The following is a 22,811-nucleotide window of genomic DNA, read 5'->3' as shown; positions in this document are numbered from 1 at the left end:
TGAGAGCATCCTTGGGCTCCATCAACTTACATTTTAGAATCTGAAATACAAACAAAGTTATCCATAAAGTTCTATTAGATCTGCAATTCTGCAAATACAGTATGTTACAGCACCGTATCATCATCCATAATAAATTGACTTTAATTGCAGAGCCCATATTCCTTCTTAAGCTCTTTGTGGTTTCAAAACTGTACTGGGGGCTCAATAGTGCTGATGAGCATGTATGAGGAAGCTAGAACATACAGCAAACTAAAGACCAATGTCTATTACACATTTTTCTGTATTTTCTGTAGAGCCCCAATCTTGATAGATTTGCACTGGAATAACTTTTCTTTTTATCCTCCAGACTATGCATTTCAAGTTTTCACCTCAATGAAAGAGGGTTACAACCTTTAGAAAAGCATGGTCGGAAGTCTTAGCTAACACTGGCAAAGCAGCCTATACTTTATGAACCATGTTCATCAAAATAACTGTAACTGCTCAACCTTCCAGGAAAAAAAGAAAAAGTACAGCCATGGCAGAGACCAAACGTGAAAAAATCCAATGCAAATAGTTAAAAGTTGGCAAAGTTATAAATATCTGGAAACAGAATATTAAAAAAAAAAAAAAAAAAAAAAAAAAAAAAAAAAAAAGTTGAGACACTTCGTGCAAGTATTGGTAGTAAGCCCTGTATATAATAAAGGGTAAACAAAGCTTAACAAATGCTGTCTAGGTAGCAAGAAAGCGGCCTTTAAGTAAAAGTCAAGTAAACTTCACTGGAGATCACTGACTTTTTAGAATCAACCAGATTTTAGCGCTGTTTTCGTTACATAATGTATACATGTGTTCATACCTACGAAAGGCCATATTCTCTGTTCTTTAGTGCTGGATTTTTGTTACTGTGGCTCTGATAAAATCAGCAGTTAAATTGACATAAAGGAATAGGGAATTAAAACTATGATGTTATTTGCAGTCTCCAACAGTAGCATTTAATTACCTTGCACTTTCAATTCAGTCATACATTGAGGGAGGAGCTTATTGCCTTGCAGGAGATGTATAATGTTTGTGTGGATGTGTCACGTGTGCATACATGGACAGCATCTCATGCAAGTAATTGCCTTGAGAAAACACTCTCTCTGTGGAAAAACATTGCATGAAATAAACATGTTTTGTCTTGCACAGGAATTGGAGAGTATTTTTTTCAGCCTAGGGCAATAATTAAAAAAAAAACTGTTTATGCTATCCTACTTGACAATGTTTATTACTAGGCATTTATTTCTCTCGCCTTTTAATAATGGGGACAGCGACTCTGCAGCTTTAAACTCTGACTAATTTGTTCCCACAAGGCCAAAAATACTCAAAGGACAAAGAAAAATAAACATACTAGAAAACTACAAGAAGAAAATACAATCTGAAACATTTTCATGAAAATGAGCATTCATATCAAGTAGGAGAACAAAGACTACTACGTTTTTTGGCCAGCTTCAGTGGTGTAACTCAGCAACTGCCCATATACTTTAAAAGATTGTGCTGGTAAACAACAGCTAAGAATCTGTCCCTAGAACTCCTACATATTTTACAGTCCATTTGCAAGTACAGCTGAGTTTCATTTCTTTCCTGCCTATTCTGAATCATTGCTTTTCAAGATGTATCACCATGAATTTGAGTGACCCTTAGCTTGAAAATCATGTTGCCGATCTACTCTTGGATATCCAGTTTAAGTACCTTTGAAATAACGGCTGTCTTAGCATAAAGCTGGAACAACAAAGTGCTGAATTAGACCCAATATTCTATCACTTAATATAGGCTTTAAATTCCACCATGGAATGTGTCCGCACTAGATTGAGAGGAAGCCTCTTGGCAATACTGAATTATCATACTGAATTGCTTCCATCCATTTGCTGGGGCTGCCAAATTGAAATGATGCACGTCAAGGCAACACTACACTGAGAAGTAAAAGATAGCCTCTTAAATGTTCCATTTATAAAGCTTTTTATTCACAGTCAAATTTAGTATCCCCTCTGAAATATATCACTTTACAAAATTGATACCTTGCCATTACAAGATTTCCATGCCATATTCACTCAGCTTAGTAGTAAAAACAAGCTTTTGCTCTTTTCCCTTTGGTACAGCTGATGAAAACTAAGCAGTACAAGGTCTGCTTCTTAGATCACCAGCAGTAAGTATTCCACAGATCTCTAATCTTCTCCTATAGGGAAAGTCAGAAATCAGCAAAAGGCGAATCATTACTTCCATCAGTAAAATATTACAAGTGCCTCACACTGGAAAGCAGAAATTGAAAAAAAAGACATACTACTTTTGGCCAAGGAAACTAAGAGTGATCTACAAAACACAAGCATTCAAGCATATCTGGAACTCTTTCTGCAAGTAAAAGCATTCAAAGCAAATTAGCAAAAGGAAAACCTACAGTGTCACACTGCAGAAATTAAATGCGTTATTTTTCTCCTCATAAGTGTCACAGATGATTCCCTAAACTGCTAAAGCCAATCCATTCTTTTTTAATCACATGCAAGTCAACTTGTAACTAAGGCACATGTATGTAGTCCTTTTAACAAATGCCCTGTTTTGGCATTTTTACATCTCAATTTATGACAAAGGAATAATCTTTCCATATTTGAGATGCAACCAGTTTCAGTTACTTTGGCCCTCTGGTTTAGAAAGTTAGTTTGGCTTGAAATTTGACAGATTTACTCTGGTGAAGAAGCAGAATATCTCCACAAAGCCTGAAGATCATTTCTCCAATTATACTTGGACTTGCAGATGACAAATATTTTTAGCTGATCTAAAGTTAATTTTTTCTTCAGCTTGATTTGCATCAAAAACGGTTTACTATTGTTTCCTTAGACTTTAACACTCCAAAGCAGTTAAACATTATTAATCAGTGATATACCACCAATATACCTCCACTTTGGTTTCCAGTTGCAGGCTGGAGTTTGCTTGTTCACAACGTCTGAAAGCCTTTCTGGAGCCAACAGCTGACCAAAACTTCAGTCCAGGTAACCAAGGTCTCTTCTGGGGTTGCAGAACCAGACATCTGTCATTTAGTACGGAGTATATACCTAGGCAACTTATATAACTTTGATTTGAGGGGATTTCTAATGAAACTGTTACACTTTTTGACAAGGCTTCATGGTAGTTTTGATTTTAAGAATGACTTAATAAAATAGTCACTTTTGTATGAAGAAGCATCAGTTCTCCATTAGCAGAATACTGAAGCAGTGGAAAGGACCACCAGTAATGTGTTGACTTTCCAAGTAGTCATGGCTAGTAAAAGTGGGAATTCTAAGTTCTAGTATGATTCCTCCTTTGCTTGCAACCACAGTAAACTCTGCCTTGGAGAGAGGTTTTTCTTCTAGGAGGAAATTTGCAGCAACTTTACACAACTGAGAGCAGACCCTAACTTCTGATACCAGAGACTTACATTTTATGCTGTTAAAATCTTTTTACACTGTTGGGATAGTTAATGACACTGGGTTTTTCTCCCCGTAATATTCTTTGAGAAATACAAGGGGGGGGGAAATCTTTCATTGGATAGTTAAGGATGCATCTAAGATGATGATGATTGGCTGATTGAAAAAAATACTTTGAATAGTAGGCCAGACATTTACTGCAAAGTCCTGAGCCACTGATTTGATAACTGAGTAATTACTTTTCACGTCCAACTGTAGCAGTTCAGTGAAGCTATCTGCTCTGCCAAACTAATTCAAAGAACAAAGTCGATTAGTATCAGTGGAAATTCTCCCACTGACTTTAAAGCAGATTGAGTCAAACCTCTACCATATAATAAACTCCAAACTATATCAAGCACAGAGCTTCTGTGGCGCCCCCAAGAACTGTTTGCTATTTTAATGTAGTTATTTAATGATACCAGTGTGGCTTAAAAACTAGAGTTGTATTTTCATTTCTCCTTTAAAGTTTTTTTTTTTTTTTTTTTTTTTTTTTTGTAAGCTTGGGAAATTCCTCAGGCAACTTACATTAAATTCCAGTTATGGCTGCTAACCTCTTATGCCCTAAACCATATTATCACCTTCTTAGCACAAAGGCTAGAAAGCAAAAAGTCACAAGAACAGCTAACATTAACAGCCTTAACTTTGACAAAATAAATACCAATACTATTTTCACTTTTAAACTTAAAAACTTGAACACAGCGCCTTCTAATTTTGACATCATTAATCAGCCTCTAAAAGTTCCACAGCATACATATTTCTACCATAAATCAGAGTATTATACACCTTTTTCATTGCATTAGCTAAAAATATTCTCAGAAACATCAATTTTGCTAGCATTTCTCTTAGGTAATGTTTCTAATTAATATTAATTACCCCTTAATACATTGCTAGCAAAACCAAGACAAAGCAGGGAGGAGCTGAACATACTATAATGTTCTCTTTAAATATCTTAAGTTCATTAATTTAATTTTTTCATTAATTATTTACAGATACTAATAATTTACTACTACAATGGCAATGTTCTGCATTATGTTAGCATATATGAGCGCAGAATTGGTATTTCTGCACTTGACTTCAGCATATACAGCGATAGGACTAGAAATCACCCAGATATTTTCCCTTCTTTTCGCCTTCCTCCTCCCCCACATTTTGCCTGTAGAGTTGTATGGCTTATACCATAGTATGGCATGCCAAGTATGGTATGCCCATTTATGCACACAGCCACTACAAGAAACATTTTTCTCAAAAAAAGCCTCTGCTTTTGAAGCAGGAAAGTTGTAAGGTACTTTTCATTCCAGTATGAACATAGCTTTTCCAGGGAGGAGCTTTCACTAACAATGTTTGGTCAAGTCACTTCATCCTGGAGTCCTCAGTAAAGTTAAATGCCTATCTTGAAGTCCAGATGTTCCAAAAACACTCTGGTATATAAAAAATACCTAGCAGTGATGATCCTGTATTTCAAGCCTCTAATAGGACTCTTTAAGAGAACAAGGTGCACATAGTGTTGCTCCTCAGATTGTGGGGAATGTGTCTGGGTAATTTTCTTTACATTAAAAAAAGAAAAGCCACAAACCAGCCTAAGCCACCAAAACAGCCATACTAAAGATAAACGCTTTAAAAGCTTACAAAGTTGTATTTGTTATGTATGTATCAACTGCCCTACCACAAATGCCAGCCACCTGTATATAGTTAATTATATCAAAGACTTACTGCTACCTTCCTACTCTTAATAGCCTCAGCTTACTGTGCAAACATTTACCAATGCAATCTGTGTACTTCACTGGACAGTGAATTATGGTCCTTTTTAGAAATTATTCTTTTAAAATAAAGGTTATAACTTAAGTGTAAGAGGAAAATAATATAATGGAAACATCCTGCAACTCCATTTTAAATTAACGGCACTGCATGTACAGATGCAAAGCTGCTTTTTTCTTCAAGATACCTCTCGAAGTTCAAGATGTTACCTTCCAAAACATCTACATACGAATGGTTTTTGTGCCACTTCAGACTGCTTTTAGACTGCTGTCTTCCCAGTTAGAGGCTATTTTTTTTTTTTTAATAAACATGCAGGGATTAACTAGGGACAACTGTTAAGTGATCCAAAACGTGTGCATCAAGCCCAGGTCCGTGTAGACCTGTTGCTTTTATGACTATCTGCCAACTCACAAGGAAGTTAAACTTGATGGTTTTGAGACTGATATTTTGAACACCAAGCTTTGCACAGGCAGACCTCTACGTCCACGCAAAGTCTCTAAGTCTGTTTATAATAGTCCACAGCCATCATTTGCAGCATCACATACAAAGGATATACGACAGAACACAGTCTTCCAACTAAACTCTGCCCAGACCAACTGAGCACACCAAAAAGAATCGCTTTCCAAGAGTACTACTGTCCTTGGTCAAGAATAGCCATTAGGTATTTCACATCTAACCTTAAGACCAAGAAGAAGATAGGATCCTAGCAGTACTTTTATTAGGCATAACTATGACACTAACACGTGGGAAAGAGGCATTCTTATTTTAGCTTTCATCTAGCAAACGTTTATCGGCCTTTGACATGCATATTCAGCAATAGCAGTCCTGTGATTTTGAAGCACCAAAGTTACGCACTTAGATGAACCTCTACACAGACAAGATTTTTGTTAGTTGGACTGAAGGAATTATTATTTGTTCAATGACTTTATTACATACTTTTTTTTTAAATTCATACCTATCTCTGGAAGCTTTTCCAGTGACACACAATTTTTTTTTTAACATTTAAATATGTATTCTTGAGTTGTCAATGATAAATCTTCACTTTAGCACCTCATCAGTACCAGTCCATTGCAGATCATTCAACTTGTGGTAGCGCAGATGTACTAGATTAAACTATAAATTAACTATGTAGTATGGTCTAAATCTTTCACACTCATTACATTTCCCAAGCTGGTTTACAGATTGCTACCCAAACTGAATTGTTTCTTCTTTTCTTCATAGTTAGTTAGGGTACTGCTAAGTGTTAGACAGCTTTCGGCTTGATACTTTGATTTGCAGTGTACTAAAAATTAAGAAAAAATATACTCTCTCAGAGAAACTAAGACACCTCCTCTCCTAAATGACAAAGCTTCTTACTGCACCAGCGAATGCTATTTCTGAAACCCCCACCAGGGAAGGCAATGGATGACCACATTCACCTCACTTCAGAGCACATACCTCCATCTCGTCAATACCAGCAGTAAGGGACAAGTACAGCCAGCCAAAAGTCCAACCCCTTTCCTGCTTTTCAGAAATGTCTGTTCTTTCCACTGACCAGAAAACAAGGGCTTAAAGTGGAATTCTGGCTATTTTCTTGTGGCCCTTGAAACTCTGTTCTCTCAAAGGCAACAGAAGTAAGGGTATATATGGCATGCATTCAAGTGCAGAAGCTAAAAAGAAGACAGTTTAACACAGTGAATAAGTCTTAACAAACTCTACAAATACATTTCATACAACAACGTAATGAAAAAGTAAACATGGCTCATATAAACAATAAACAGGATAGCACAGTTTGATACTGTTTTAATACTTCAGATATTAAATACATGTAAAAATTGTGTCAATCGTTCAGCACTAAAAAAAATACAATTCCTAGGCATTAAAAGCAAAACATACCTACTATATTATTTTCAGCAAGATATTCATTATCATTTGGAGAATGAAATGCTAATTTTCTACCATCAAATAACATTTTCAGATATACATAAAAAGTGACCAGTGTTCTGGACAAAATACAGTCCCATAAAACATTTTCAGTATAACCCAAACAAGATGCTGCTATATAGCATCTCTACAAGATGCATACAATATGCAAAACAAAAAAATCTAGTCATCTGTGATTTATGTAAGGGGAAATTAAAAAAAATTAGTCCATCTTTCTCTTTTTCGCTTTAGCAGGAGTTTTGGAGGCAGGTTCATTTTCAGGGTTTGGTTCCCAGAGTGCATTTCTTACAAATCTAGAAGCTGCTCCCTTATCAAGTTTGGATGCTTTTTTCTTGTCTGCTATTTCTTTGACCTTGTTCATGTATGTTCTTATTCTCTCCTAAGAAAAAAAAGAGAAAAGTGCAATATATTTCATATATTTCTCCCAAGACTTCTGCTAAAACAAAAATCAATGAGAAGTTCCCCACACTGCTGCACATTTCTATAATACATAGAAAAACAGTATCTGAATTTAAAAATTTCAGTTAAATTTATATTGAACTGTTTGCAAACTTGAGGCTTCCCTTTTAGATTTTCTATCACAAGTCATTACTGTACTAATACCCATATGACACCTACTATCATAAGAATATGTAGATATAAGACTTCATCTAATTTACAATGAATCAAGAGAATTGTTCTCATTTGGCAAAATTAAAAAAGCAAAATAGTAAATTCAGTTTGGAGCTTGGCCTAAATAACTGATTTCATTTTACCATCTTTATTTCAGTGGATATTCACTATATTTATAGAAGAACATCAGTCTACAGCATATCCACGCAAAACCAAAAAAATTAAAGATGCTACAAACATAAAACATGCAACTACACAGAAGTCCTGTGGTTAAGATCCTGAACTCGTTCATTGGTAAGCCCCCTCAAACTAGCTAAGGCAGCCTGAGGAATTTCCAGCTATACTAGAGGCTCCTTTCATGACCACAAATAACAAAAAGCCCATTTCTATTGCTGTCCCATAAAATGAAGAAATACTTTTCCTTCTCTTCACCACAGCAATTTGGTGTCTAAGCTTGGATTCACCCTTGCTGAAATATACCCTTCCAGCTTAACATCCTCACTTCCATACTTACTCGTCCTCAGTCACTTGTGCAATCAGTAAAGAAAATTACTTTGAAAGGGTAACTCAGGTCCTCTAAGATGGGACTCACCCACTGTTAAATATCTGTTTCTCTACAATGACTATAAAGGATATATACAGTAATTTTGAAAAAATACATAGAAGTTGGTTTGGTAGATTTCATGCCTGCGGATTTGGCACAACATGGCCTGTAAGTGTTACTGTAATACAAATGATGAACAGCAGTAACACATAGTTCTTCATCTGACATCTGGATTGTAACTATGGATTAACAAAACATATGGATACTGATATAACTAAGTGCATGTTCATAATATGCACCCCACACATTTCTCAATGCCATTGACACCTTTTTTGAATCGGGAACTTAAGTTCTAAACTACAGAACTGATTTACGTTCTCTATAGTCATCCTTATAAACAACTGGTTTTCCAAAATATTGGCTACTTTTTCTGTATCAAAAAGATAACTTTAACTAAGAGAGCTTTACAGTGTCTGAAATCATGGTATGCTATAGTATTTCTTTGGTTTGACTTAGATGGCTAATGAGAACAGATGGTAAACCTACATGTATCAACAATGGATAAGAACTGACAGAAACATCAACTACATGACAAAAGAAATGAACTCCAATGGCTTGAATGAGAGTTTTATTAATACAGTTTGAAACCCCATATAGTCTCTATACGTGCATAAGGACAGCAGTTCTAATAACAAAAAAAAAATGTGACAAAGAAATCTTTTTTAAGCCCCTTCCACATGAATAATAAGAATATCACATTGCTCCTGAAAGGAAGTAGTGTACATTCATTCACTTTGATACATACAAAAGGAAAAGACAACTGGATAAGATCTGGCCTGTGATCACTCATTCGTTCTTCAGAGTTAAAACCACTGGTAATTGTGAAGTAAAATGCTGTAAAATATCTAAAGCAAATGAGATACAATATTTTTTGGTATAGCTAACACAGTATTCAGATTCTCTATAGTACAGGATGAACAAGAAACTGAAACCTCATGAAACTGATTAATTTTTTAATACAATACAGACTAGACTACTGAAAAACCCACAAAATTAAAAATACTTCTATTTTTGTTACTCAGACTAGCTTTACACATTTTTCAGCCCTATCTTTCATACCCCTAGTTACGTAAGGATTATGTTTAAGCTAAGTATTTTACAACTGCCCAGATTTAATATTTTCATTTATAAAGGAATTAAAGTGGGCTGCTATTAAGTTTTGATTTCTATTATTTTTTTCAGGCTAAATGATCTTTTCTTTTCTTTTTTTAAAAGTCAGCAGAATTTTCAAGATAGCATGCCTTCTCTACTGTAGTCATGCCTCTAAATGGAATACAAAGACAAACCTAGAAGATTTATTATAGGTTGTAAAGATGTCACTAATGCAAAATTACTGGACAATACACATACAACTGGTGCCAAAAAAGCTTTTAGCTTTGTTGCTGAACTGAATTCTTTACTGCTGAGAAAATGAATTAATGGAAGACTTGGAAGGGGGAGGGGAGCTCTTTCCCATCTTTGCTAGTAAATCAACCTCACTATACTTTCAGAGTCATACAAAAGTAAGAAAAGGCAGCCTCAGAGATTAACATGATTCCAAGTATTTATCAGAAAAAACACCATACTGGAAGTTATAAATTACTATCAGACAAGTAACATTTTTCCATTCAACAGACACAAGTGAAAAGCTGCTCTGTTCAGAATCCAATTCTTAAACAAAGGTGGAGAAAAGGACAGATAAGATGACACCATTTATCTTCTTGTTCTTTGCCAATTTCAGCAGGCTCTACAACTTTGCTTTAAACAGTACTGTTTGGAACTAAAAATATGACTTTCTTAATTTAGAGAACCCAGCAGGCTACATGAATAGGCAGTTATATAATACCATGTAATATATGCATGCTATTAGGGCAACACATCCATTTTTAAATGTAAATACATGCTTACTTATACAAGAGTTAACTGCCCTGGCTAAGTACAATACTGCAATGCAAACAGTGCAAGAATCTTACCAGCTCTTGTTTCACTGGATGCTCCTTTGGATTTATTCCTTGAGTAGCCAAGTATACTACGAGAGAAAAAAATATTTCATTGAACTGAAAGCTCTGATGACTAAGGGACCAACTAATCAGTCACACAGGCAGACTGTAGTTTCCGCATAACACCATTAATAAGAGTTACTTGTACTACACACTACCTGAAACTACTGAAACTATTTCTGATCAAGTATTGCAGTTAAAAGTCTAACATGGCTGGATTTTCTGTTCCTATGAGAAGGCTCCCAAGGGAAAAAAAAAAAAAAAAACATCCTGATGCATGTACAAAAAAAGTAAAAGTCTACACAATAATCAGTTTCAGATTTGGAATTTCAACATCAGTTATCCTGACTTAAGGGGAACAATAATATGAATTCTCAGGACTACAAGTTTTTAATTATCTGGCTATAGAATATGATTATTTTATGTTTGCAGTTGTCTAGAAACTATTGTTCAAATGAGCCTGATAAATACCACATTTTTCTTCCCAACATATACTCACCCCAAAACATTGAATTTAATGCATAGGCTGAAACCAAATCCAGCTTTGCTTGCTCAAGAGGCTCTAACTAAAATGGAAAAAAAAAACAAAAAAAACCCAAAAACTCATCATTTACTGCTACATTTAAGCAAGACATACAATTATAAAATGTGTACTACTGAATCTGTGTATTTGTTACAAACACATTTGCACAAACTGAACAAGCATATTTTTGCAACACAATTTTGCTGAGATCTGCCTATGCCTGCATCACAGAACCATTTCCTCCTGTCCAAGTATTTGTATCATTTTGCTAGCTTAATGTTAAATGTCATAGTCCGAAATGGCCAAAAGCACAAAATCTCTTAGCATGTAGCTCTTAGACAGGAAGAAGTCCCCATTTTTTCTACAAAAACTTGATTCGAAATATGTTTTGCTATCATGAGAAGAAAAACAATTCCTAAAGATAAAAATACCTAAAAGTTTAAATGTAAGTACAGTATGCTATAATCACTAACATTGGACACAAACATTGTACATATTAGATCATGTGTTCAATGCATGCTGAAATACTTGGGGCTGTACAGCAAAGGAAGAAGAAAGGCAATGAGATTTTTTTTTCCCTTTACTGTCAAAGTCACTTTATTGTTTTAGTCCTATAGGATTTCCAGAAACTGATAACATTGTTGTACAGCTCTAGTTCTAACATGGATATTGTCAAAAGATTGGAGTTGTCAAGACTGTTTTCTAGAAAATTTGTGCTAGAAATCCTCAGAGGATAAAGAAGTTTCTCTGTATCTTAGCTTTTTTTTTGCCACAAAGAAAGGAATTACATGTCTGCTTTTAAATGTTAGAAGATAGAGGTTTGCATCAGGTCTTTAGGCAGTACCTTGCTCTGTCTTTATGTTGGGGGGGGGGGCCCGCAGCATGAAATGTTTTACAGACTTACGCTTATAACATAGCTACAGAAGACAGCTCAGTTGTTCAAGCACCAAATTCTGCAAGTCTAGACTCATAGAATCAGAAGATTGATTCTCACTGCTGCCAACTCACCTTTATATCCTTCCTGGGTAAACTGAATTCCATGAAGTTCATTGTGAAAAGGCATCTTCGACAAAACCGTGAACAAGCTATCCCTTCTGGAAAAGCATTCAGCATGCACTTCCAGGAAGGCTAGTAAGCTAGAATGCCCTTTACCTAAATGATTCACTGTTAGGATCATTGTTTTTCAGCTTGAAATAACTTTGTTTAGTTTTTAAGACCCTCTGGATATAACTTGATAAGAAGCATCATATTTGTTATTTGTCTGTTCAGTGTTAGCCTAAGAGGCTCCTGTATTTGTAACAAAAAATGTTTTCAAAAAGAAAGATTACTTACCTTTTGCAGAAGCTCACTCCTGGAAACGGACATCATTGTCTCCAGCATCTCATCTAGAGAAACAAGAGATTTTTCAAATGCTGCAAGATAATCATGAATTTCAGTGGGGTAATCTTCCATATTGATATCATCTTCTGACACTTCCATCTGAAAAGAAGGAACAAAACAAAATCATTTTCATTAACTCTCTAGGTAGTCAAAAGACTATTTTAAAATACAAAGTATTAGCATTTATTCATTACACACAATAAAAAATTCCTACTTCTAAGGCATTGTGGAAGGTAATATCAATAGTCACATTGTTAAAGGTGCTACAATTTCAGCGATACATCCTGACTCCTGTGCAAAATGGCACTAAGGAAATGGCATGACAATAGTACCCAACTTTGTAGCACTCTCAAAACAGCTTTTATGGTCTGTGATAGAAAGAAATTATTCACGGGTTTAAAAGAAGTGCTCTATAAATTGCAATATAAGAAGCTACATCAAGTAGCAGGCAGAACATTAGAGAGAGGGATATGGCTTGTTTTGTCTTAGGAGCAGACATGACTTCAGCTTTAAAATGGTTATGCAGCACCAGTTACGTCAGAGTCAGTTTTAACTTCCAAACTGAAATTTAGCTGGTCCAAGAAATTTCCTGTAAACCCCATATCCAGTTTGCTGAATTCTCTATGGGTTGTTACAATCTGTGATATCACTTTACCCATAACAAAGCTGAGTTTATCCTGGGATTTCAGAATACTGTGAAAACCCTGTAGACATACCTGTGCACAGTAACTGTGAGATCCACAAAGATGGAAAAAAAAACCTAGAACGCTCTCTTTCTGATTCCAGCACTAACAGTACCATTGCCTGGAAGTAGCCATGCCACATCTGGCTGCTAGCTTACAACTGAGATCTTTAACGCCAAGATAATATGCTATTTATGATTTGAGAGGAATTAATGTTACGTAAAGCCGTTTATTTTCTACGGTTTCGACTGATGGAGCAACCATTTTTTGCAAGGAAAGAAGGGAAGAAAAATGCCCTTTTCCTGCCCATTTGGTGGGCTGCATCAAGAACAGCAGGAGCACCTGGTTCACCATGTAGTCCCTTTACTTGGGGTCACTGTGATAATCTCACCCCCAGTTGCTGAGCTGAAAGGGCAGGGGCACAGGTTGGAGAAACTGCACTTTGAAAATCTGACCTATGAACACCATGGCACGCATAAACAGCAAGGAAACAGCAAATAGCTGTCACATAACTGGAGTTTTAGATGAAGATTTGATCCTTTTCCTGGCAAGAACATGGTTGTGTGAGACAGGTTTCTATTTATCATGTCTTCTAGAGGTCAAACAGGAGGAAGATGGGGAAGAAAAAGAGGCTGGAGGTCCTCTACTCAAGCTTGCCTGCAACTAACTGGTTGTTAGTGCACCAGAGGGATTCTGAAAATAGGATCACCTATTTAACACACACAGTTTCACTGCTGGTGTTTGCCTGGTTTGGAATTATAATCCTTCTCAGCTGCTTGACCCTTCATACTGGTCAGAGCTGTTTTTCAGACTGAGTGCAGAACTGTGATGCTAATCGTGGTGGGTTAAATGTCCCCTCCTCGCCCCAGCATATAAATTCACACGTGTGTATGCCATTTCAGTCAGCTGCAGCATACCTAAACAAGAAAGCTGAGCTGAACTTGCAAAATGCTGCCGACAGAAATATCAATACAATTATGTCATTAATGACAACATTGCTTGTGTTTAGTTCTATCCTTGCCACCTGCGTTATAAGCCTCACTAGGCTGATTTTTAGTAATAGTCCAGCAACTCTGTTGTAAACTTTTAGTCATATAATAAAGAAGAAAAAAAAATACTCAAAGCAACTGAAGAAACTAGATTTTAACAGCGATTAATACAGCTAAACCTGTTTGGAAGGTGTCTGTCAACAGTTCACTATACTTACTCACACAGGAGAGAGAGGGTAATCCAGATCAATACTCATCCCCAACATTTACCATCACCTACAATACTTAATCTGCTGTGGTCTTAATTTGATGGACATTAGTGACGAGAGTGATGTGTTCCAACTTCCCTCCCACCCTCTATCAGGGCAGCCAAAACTGGCAGCAGCAGAAGAAACCACCACCAAACTCCTACAGCAGGAACGTGTTACTGCTCACAACTGACTTTGGCTATTTAACTGCAGTTGCAACGATGCAGCAGTCCCTGGAGCATGTATACATTCTAAAGGATGAGATAAAGAAAAGGAAGAAAGATGGAAAGAAAGATAATAAACACAGTCCAAAGTAAATTTTTCTACTATTTCTGTCTCATGAACAAGAACTAAGTTTGCCTTCCTATCACAAAATATTCTATTTGTCCCTGTCAAATAGCAAGGAAGGGGAAAAATGCAGCAGCCCTCAAGGGAGCAAAGTCGCAGGTTAAACCGTGCGCAGCCCTCCTCACGGAGGAGCCTGCTCCCTCGGCCCAGGCAGCGCGGAGAATTTCTTGAGCTTTTGTGCTTTTCTATTCATTTCAACAGGAACCACCAAGCTCCTACTCCTGCTGCGGAGACACCGCTCTCTTCCCACTGGGCTGATGTTCCGGCATTACTAATCTCTGAATGGGATACATGACAGCACCAGCACATGCCAACAATAAGGCAGTGGATAGCTTAAAACAGTTTTGGTAACATTAAATCAATGAGAATAAACTTACATTACATTAGAAAATATGCATGCCAGACCTTCCGCAGAACTCTGCCAAAATCAGCATGCAGGCTGCACATTCACATCTGCAGAATGACAACACTGCAGATGGGAGCAACTACAGCCACATCAGTGACCCTCTGTCTCTCTCTATATACATCTATTTTTTATTTATATACACACACACATATATATATATATATATATATATATATATACACACACACACACATATATGGCAATATTGCCCTCAATTCTTATGTTATTAAACCACAAACAAGTTTACCTCAAAGTTCTACCAGAGTTCTACCAGTAGTTTTCTATGTATTTTGAACAAGCAGACACACGCTCAGTTCCTGAAATGGGATTTTTAGTATACATGTTTTCTTTGTTGGATTTGCTGGCTCTCAGACATATTTTGTCACAGAGATACCACTTAAAAAAATTAAGATTACAAGTATTGAAATAAGTGAGGATATGAAAATACCTTGCTGGGTAAGCATGTTAATAATGGGGAAGGCTGGGGGAAATAAGGGTAAGACAGTATTACTAAGTACTGGATAAACAAGACTGAAGGGATAATTTGTGATTGCATGCACGATGATAACATTTCACACCATCTTTAATTTTGGGAATGCAAAAGAAAGTTCACAACCCATAAACAAAAAAAAATAGAAGAGAAAAGGGGCTATTCTGATTTAGGACACTGAAGTGAACAAATAGTGATAAAAATGTGGTATGACTTCATAAGATCAACCTACCAGACACAATTTTCCTTTTTGAACTCTAAGCTTAAAAAATGCCATGCAGTTTTGGAGAAAGTAGCCTAAGGAGAGGGTGTGAAGGGGAGTATTTGAGGAAGAAGAGGACTGTAAGTCATAAAACTATTTTCACAAGAAAACTGATTAATTGCATTTAAGTCTATCGAGAAAAATATCATAAAATAAGTTTACACAGGTGGTAATTCTCATTTATTCAGAAACATCACCACATTTATGAAAATTTCTGCTTACAAAACAAGGAACATACTGTTTTCTCTCCAGCCAATGTAGCAAGAAACAGAGCAAAGAGTACGCTCAGCCTTCAAAAGGGGAAGGGAGAGAAAGACGGGACATTATGAGCCACACAAAGAACACAAACATGAAGATAAAGAATGAGAAAGAAAAAAAGATGTCGTCTTCTGCAGACTACATAGAAGAGACTGACTGGGTGACAGTCAAAAGCAGTTTGCCATACTGCTAATGTGGCTACTGATATAATATATGATCCACCTAAACTGTGGGTTGAGGAAGTCTAAATAAAAACAGATGATTGTGCACAATACAACAAGCAAAATTAGACCTTTGTCCATCTTCGCATTTATCTTTCAGGAGAAAGAAGAGAACTCTGCACACTCACTGCAACAAAAGCAAGCCCGTCCCTGGCGTTCAAAGGCAAGAAAGGGCAAGAGGGGAAGTGCACAGCTTGCAGGTGGCTCTGTGAGTAATGTCTGACTATATCCTGTGTTTTAACACAACATGTAGGAAGCAATTGCCAGCCTTCACCAGCTGGCTTAAAAACAAACCTTTTCTTCCCATCTCTGCCCTCTCTGACCCTCCCACCACCTCTTCGCCAAACCTGAACTCTGTTAGGCACGGGATACTTCTGTATGAGATTTTCCTGGAAACACATGCAGTAGTAAGTAATGGCTGCTAACTGCACATATCAAAAGTGGCAACAGCAGAGACTAAAACGACAGAGCTGAAAAATGTGATATGTGAAATATTTCCATGTAGCACCCAAACAGAAGACAAAAGTAGTTTAACATCTTTATTTCCACTTAATATTGCGGTGCAATTGTGAGTTCACGTTAATTCTTATCTATTGACGTGCTAGACAGCCTTCACGCGTTCATATTGAACTCAGATCTTATATTTTTCATATTACTTATTTAGAAAAAAAACAGATTAATTTTCCTTCTTTTCCTGGATATTTATAGATATGCAAAGAAAACACCCAACAAACCTATGACTTTTTGATCAGAGAATAACATTCTCTCAAATTGAAATCAAACACAGGAAGTTCCACCTGAATATGAGGAGAGTGACAGAGCACTGGCACAGGCAGCCCAGAGAGGTTGTGCAGTCTCCTCCTCTGGAGATATTCAAAGCCCGCCTAGATGCAACCCTGTCTAGCATGCTCTAGGTGACCCTGCTGAGCAGGGGGGTTGGACCAGATGATCTCCAGAGGACCCTTCCAACCTCAACCATTCTGTTTCTGTGAAATGCACTAGCAACATCCGTATTACAAACCATCTCTGCCAGCTCCCAACAAATGGCACTGCCCTAGCCCTCCCCCTTTATGAATTCTGATTGACAACCTGTAGTGAACACACCTGACATGCAAGAGAAGCAGAACATGTCCCTTCTGCTCTTACACTGTAGTTCACTGTAATAGGATAGCAGAGCAACAAGGAACATTATCTTAAATTACAACAGCTAATGCTACCAGAAATCTAAGTCCTTAGATTACAGACTTCTTTTAGGCAAAGAAATCAATTTTATTCCCTGTTTGCAAATTGCCAAGTACAGTAGGTGCTGATCTGTGACAGAGATTCCTCAGCATTATTGCTGTAAAATTTAAGAAGCTAGCTACTAACAATTACTGTGTCCACAGACCTGTTTTGCTGTCAATGCCCTTCAGGCCAGCTTGGGGCAGTTGGAAAGCACATCCAGCAAAATTATTCAGAGCGCTCGTGCAATGCCAACTCACAACCACATTTACTAGAAAGATTTCTATTGCAAAAGCAATTAAGCCTACCATGAAATACCAAGTATGCACCAACAGGCTTATCTTGATCCCCTTAAAAATATCCCAAATCAAGCTATGACAGTTATGCAATACACTCTTCACACTATATTACAAATTGGCAACAGCCAAGCAATCGTTTTTAGCACTAGCTGCAAAGTTAGGCTCCAGTTGGCATCCCAAAGCACACTGAAGAACCCTACAAAACTGCTCATAGCCATGAGTCAGTTAGAGCGTGGTGCTAATAATGCCAAGGTTGCGGGTTCGATCCCCATATGGGCCACTCGCTTGATGGTTGGACGAGATGATCTCCAGAGGTCCCTTCCAACCTTACCATTCTATGATTCTGTGATCAGGCTATTGCTGATGCCACTGACAAAGTCTCTTCAGTCTTTCAGGACTTGCAAGGTTTTCTTTTCTTTTCTCTTTCTCTTCCTGTCCTCCTCTCTGAAGATCAAATTTTAAAGGGAAGGATAATATTTTTGAAGCTTAGTTATACTTCAGCCCATGGGTGACATCACATGAGGAATGAGATATCCCATCTTGGCTTAAATAACCCATACTCACTGCAGCCCCATCCATATCCACATAAAGCAGCTTTGATTTAAACTTTCAACCTCATGTGTATGATTCCCAAAACATTTTTTACTCTCCATGCGGTATCATCAGCTGTCCTGGATTCTGCATCTTCACTGACATAGTCATTTCCTCTCCTGACCAAATTCAACAACACTGGCTCAAATCTGTCAGTAGATCTGTCAGCAAGTACAATGATCAAACTAGCTGTCTTTGGGTATGTGCAAAACACTTCCTGCTGAGAGGCATTTTGCAAAAGCTCTCACATTCTGAGTACATTACCATAGCTCAGTTGAAGACTGAGGCTTTAAAATGATGTTAAATTTCTAAGTCTGAAATTGCACAGAAGGGCTTACACTGTCAGGCTGGGCATGGCACAGTACCTCTGTGTTCCCAGTATTTTTTCCATTCGTGACAAGAACCAGTACTAAATACTTCTATCCAACCAAATTCATAATGAACAGAAAATAATCTGCCTCCAGTCTACAACTGAAGTATACTCTGAATCACAGAGTTTACTACCTCTTTCAAACTTTGCTGCCACTATCCATTGGTATCAGTGTCATAAATACCCAGAAATATAGCTACAGGATTTTAATCCTTTTAAAATGCTAGCCTCATTTGTTTCCTTTGGCCACTAGCTCCCCAGCATGTGAAGAAGTACTTCCTTTTATTGGGAATATAATTTCCTACATTTACGCTTCATGCGGTGCCTTTCTCTATTGTTTCAAACAGCAACTGCATTTTTTTTTTGCTACTATTTGACCTTTTGATTCTTTGTTCAACTATTAGATGTATATTTACATATTTACTGGTTGGACGTAATGTAATTACTGTGGGATGGCAAAGCATTGCGTTCTAGGCATCAGCAAACAGTCTTGATGCAGTGGAAAATATAGCGGGGAAAATCTTTTCCCTTTACCTATCTTCTAGATGGAATTTAACAACTGATAACAAAAAGACGACAAACAACCATAAATGAAGAAAAAGGATGTAGAAAAAAAACACAGAAGTGAGAGAATAGAAAAAAATTGACTGGTGACATGGAATTTTCACAGGGGAAAATGGAGCAAGGGAAGAGGGTAGGGAGGAGAACAGAAATGCATTCTGGCTTGGCACAGAAGAGAGAACAAAGAACAGGGAGAATTCAGGAAGCAGGGAATTCAGACGTCTGGGCAGACAGATTTCCCAGCACAGAAAAATGGAGTTCCTACAGAACACCATGCGTGGGGAACACTGCCTATGCAAACAGGTTAATAAATGCAGTGTGTACCCCCAAAACAGCGGTCCAGCAACTAAATAAAAACAAAAGCAGTAAGTCTGCAACATCAAAGCTTTCATGATATTATCAGGTCTCATTTGCATCATCTCTAAATTTAACATATCAAGCTTCTCTCTCCTTGTTACTCCTCAGGCACCCTTCTTTCTATGCTGTCTTCTTCAGTTCCAGAGGCATAGCAACCAGTACTACTCCAGTGCACTGCTTATTTATTTGAAAGAATTGACATTTTTCTATGTTTTGTTCATCATTCCATATACATCCCATGATTTTTGTACTGCTGCCATTAAAAACAAATCAACCAACCCTTTGGTAAATGCTGGTATTTCCTATGTAAAGCAAGTCAGCTGTGCGCATGTGAGGAACTGGTTCTAAGAATCTTGCAACCACTTCAAAGAGAAATGTGCTTATGAAAATAGTTTGTATGACTTCTGCAAATTATTCAAAACATCCGCATTTCTGAAAGGAAGCCAAAAAACATCCACCAAGCACTTTTACATTCAAGTTTCTCATATTCTGGAGCATAGCTGCATTAAATGCTTTCATTTCTTTAGCAAGGATAACATCGCTTTATGGCAACATAACTAAGTTTGCAGTCAGAATGCTGTGACAAAGTGAGAGAATCATAACAAGATCTAAGTTATTACTAAGTTATTCTTGCTTAGTAATTTAAAGTATCATCTGCCTTTCTTTCAAAGGAAGAGTGTTACTGAACTATTCTAGCTATGGCCTGTCTATACAAAGTGTATCCTTTCTTTAGGAGACAGGCTCTTCTTGCAACAACTACTTATAAGTTCTCAAGGCTCCTATAGTCACAACATGATTTACTGATTTTTAATTGGAATTTAACCTTCTACTGCGTAAAGAACAACCATCCTCAAGGTATGACTCCAGCTGAAAAGCCTTTATTCACCTGAGTAACTAAGTCAGTTGGGCTCTGAACTGGGCCAGTGCTCTCTAGGTCTGTAACCACACACAACTGGACCCTTAATTCTGAGACGTCACGGAAGTCGTCACACATTCAAGACAACGACAAAAAGAACGATTCCGACCGCGATGCTGGTCCACAACCCGCCGAAAGCACAGTTTAGTTCCCGGGCCACGCACAGGCTCCTTGATCGCACACGTACCAGTGAGGTAGATACAATGGCAAAGCAAGGACCTCCCCATGGCTCGCTACCACTATTGCCCCTTTAATACTCCTTCGCCAGAGGGGAAGCGTATTTTAATACCTAACCTCTGATTTCTCAAAGGCGTCCATCACAAAACCTCCAAAAGCAGGTTTTTTCCCCTAACACCACCCCTTCATCTGTTCGCAACACATATTCTACACGGCAGCACCCGTGTAAACAGCTTATCAAGACGCTCTTGTTCCCCCTAACGTACTTCTCCCGGTAGCTGAAGAAGAAAACCAACCCCGGGCTACGCGACATAGTACCATCTCCTCCGCAGCTCCCCTCGAGCGAGGGGAGACCGGCGCGCCCCTTCCCCAGGCCGGCACCGCCGGGGCCGCTCTCAGCCCCGCTCCTCCCCGGCCTCCGGCCGGCCACTACCCGAAACGCAACAAGCAGGAGAATCGCCGACTCAACGGCTGCCTCTGCCCCGCCGTTACCCCTCCGGGCCGCGGTCTCGCCAACCGCCGCCGGGCCGTGAGCCGCACCGCGGGGGGGGGGGGCCAGAGCGAGAACACCGCGGACGAGCCCATGCGCGGGGCTCCGGGGGGGGGGGCAGTGAGGGGGGCCCCGAGACGGCCCCGCACGCGGAGTCCCGACCAAGCAGGCGCCATTCTCACCTCCGGGCGGGCGGCCCGGCCCTGGGCGCTGCGCGTGGACGGGGCACATGCGCGGTGCGGCGGGAAGGGAGGGGAGGAGGGGAGAGCGGGAAGGGGCGGAGCCTCGGCGAGGCCCGTCTTGCGGCGCGCGGCGTGACGTTGGCGCTGGAGCCGTTGGGCGTGAGGGCGGGGCGTTGCCGGCGGCCGTTGCCCAGCGCTGCGTGTGGTCGCGGTGTGTAGCCCGGCTGTGGCGGCCTCTAGCATCTATAGGAGAAAGAGTTCGGCTTGTCCTTTTAGGGCAGAACACACTCTTGAGCAGGCAGCTGGTTTAGAGGGAGGAGGGCGCTGGCGAGGCGTGGTGTTCCCAGGCACTTGCAGTTCCCTCCTAGAGAAAGGCAGGCACAAACGGAGGATGCTTTCCCTGAGGGTTCCTCGGGGCTTGCGTCCGGCTGGCAGCGCGGTTGCCCCTCCTCACCTCACTGCCGAGTGACGGTGGGCTTCTAATGTCGTTATCGGTTCCAGTTCTCACAGTGTTCTCCTCAGGATTTCAGCAAGTAAAGGAGGGCTCAAAATACAGTGGGTTATTGTTTCACCAGTGTGACTGGAAGAAAACCCATCTGTGGCTCTTAAAGATTTAATCCACGTTTTATAGATCTACATTCTGGTAAATAATAAAAGTCAAACAGAAGTCAGTGTCTGCATCAGAAGTCTTGGAGCTACTAGCCAAGGACCTCTTTGGCCCTACCTTCTCTTCGCAGTTGCATTTAAAGCTCGTTGTAACTGCAACCTGCCCCTTCCGAGAGAGATTAAGATAGGATCATTGGGGTCGTTCAGGGTAGTTGAGGATAGCCTGCTGTCAACTATAGGCTGTGCAGAAGTGTAGGTGGCCGATTAACTCATGGCTGGGTGCCTGAAGGGCGTGTGCTGAGCTGGCTCCCTCAGCATCAGCGTTTCAGGAGGGAGAGAGAAACAGGCTGAGTTTGAAGAAGGGAGAGGTCAAGGCTGTGGAGAATGTCTGGAGGGATGTATTTACAGGGGACTAGGAAGTTTGCCATGGACCTCGGCCTTATCAAGCGTTCACAACATTTATGTGATCCTTCAGTACAATGTAAAACATTGCATAAATAAGCTTTAGAAGGCTGGTTAACATCTAAGTGCTATAACATGTCTATTCTGACTAAATCAGTATGAACTACAAATGAGAGTCTTTCTCCTTACCCCCACTTGGAAACATATGTAAAGATCTTCAGATGAAGTAATTACTTGTTTACATTTTGTCATCTCCTTTTCCTCCAGGGGATTTAGATGTTTGGGTTTTCAGTTTCAAACAAAAATGGCTAAAAAAAATACATTTTTTGTAACAGTAATGATGAATGCAGAGTTTCTTTAAGAGCCTTTTGGTTGTATGCAAGATGTACGTAAGGATAGTAGAGCCACTGGGGTGGGGAATTATATCCTTCTTCTCTGCTAATATTTTATTGTTATAATATAACACAAACTTTTCACAAACTTTTTGTAACCATTTATTGTTTTTAAAC

The 22,811-nt window shown here is 38.8% G+C and overlaps 1 protein-coding gene across 6 annotated transcripts; it reads right to left on the bottom strand.

Moving 5' to 3' along the window:
- Positions 1-1,954: 1,954 nt before the first annotated feature.
- Positions 1,955-21,373, bottom strand: C1D (C1D nuclear receptor corepressor). Of its 6 annotated transcripts, none has more exons than XM_062571410.1 (5): positions 21,295-21,373; positions 12,178-12,324; positions 10,822-10,888; positions 10,296-10,351; positions 1,955-7,506 (listed from the first exon to the last, which is right to left on the bottom strand). In XM_062571410.1, exons 2-5 carry the CDS (start codon positions 12,322-12,324, stop codon positions 7,330-7,332), a joined length of 447 nt encoding a protein of 148 aa, XP_062427394.1. In that variant the 5' UTR covers positions 21,295-21,373; the 3' UTR covers positions 1,955-7,329. The 6 variants fall into 6 exon arrangements, with proteins under 6 accessions (XP_062427394.1, XP_062427391.1, XP_062427392.1 ...); XM_062571407.1 differs by lacking the exon at positions 21,295-21,373 and adding an exon at positions 21,115-21,223; XM_062571408.1 differs by lacking the exon at positions 21,295-21,373 and adding an exon at positions 19,809-19,943.
- Between the last annotated feature and the right edge of the window lie 1,438 nt (positions 21,374-22,811).

The sequence above is a fragment of the Rhea pennata genome, chromosome 3 (genome assembly GCF_028389875.1).
Source record: "Rhea pennata isolate bPtePen1 chromosome 3, bPtePen1.pri, whole genome shotgun sequence".
Classification (NCBI taxonomy): Eukaryota; Metazoa; Chordata; class Aves; order Rheiformes; family Rheidae; genus Rhea; species Rhea pennata.
This window is presented reverse-complemented; position numbering and strand designations above follow the sequence as displayed.

Bases quoted from the DNA above. Each gene is read 5' to 3' on its own strand.
- C1D (XM_062571407.1), bottom strand. From the start codon at position 21,207: ATGGGCTCGTCCGCGGTGTTCTCGCTCTGGCCCCCCCCCCCCGCGGTG. The intron at 10,889-12,177 runs GTAAGTAATCTT...TTTCCATTTTAG, and splicing joins GGAGTGAGCTTCTGCAAAAG to TTAGAGCCTCTTGAGCAAGC. The intron at 10,352-10,821 runs GTGAGTATATGT...TTTCTCTCGTAG, and splicing joins ATTAAATTCAATGTTTTGGG to TATACTTGGCTACTCAAGGA.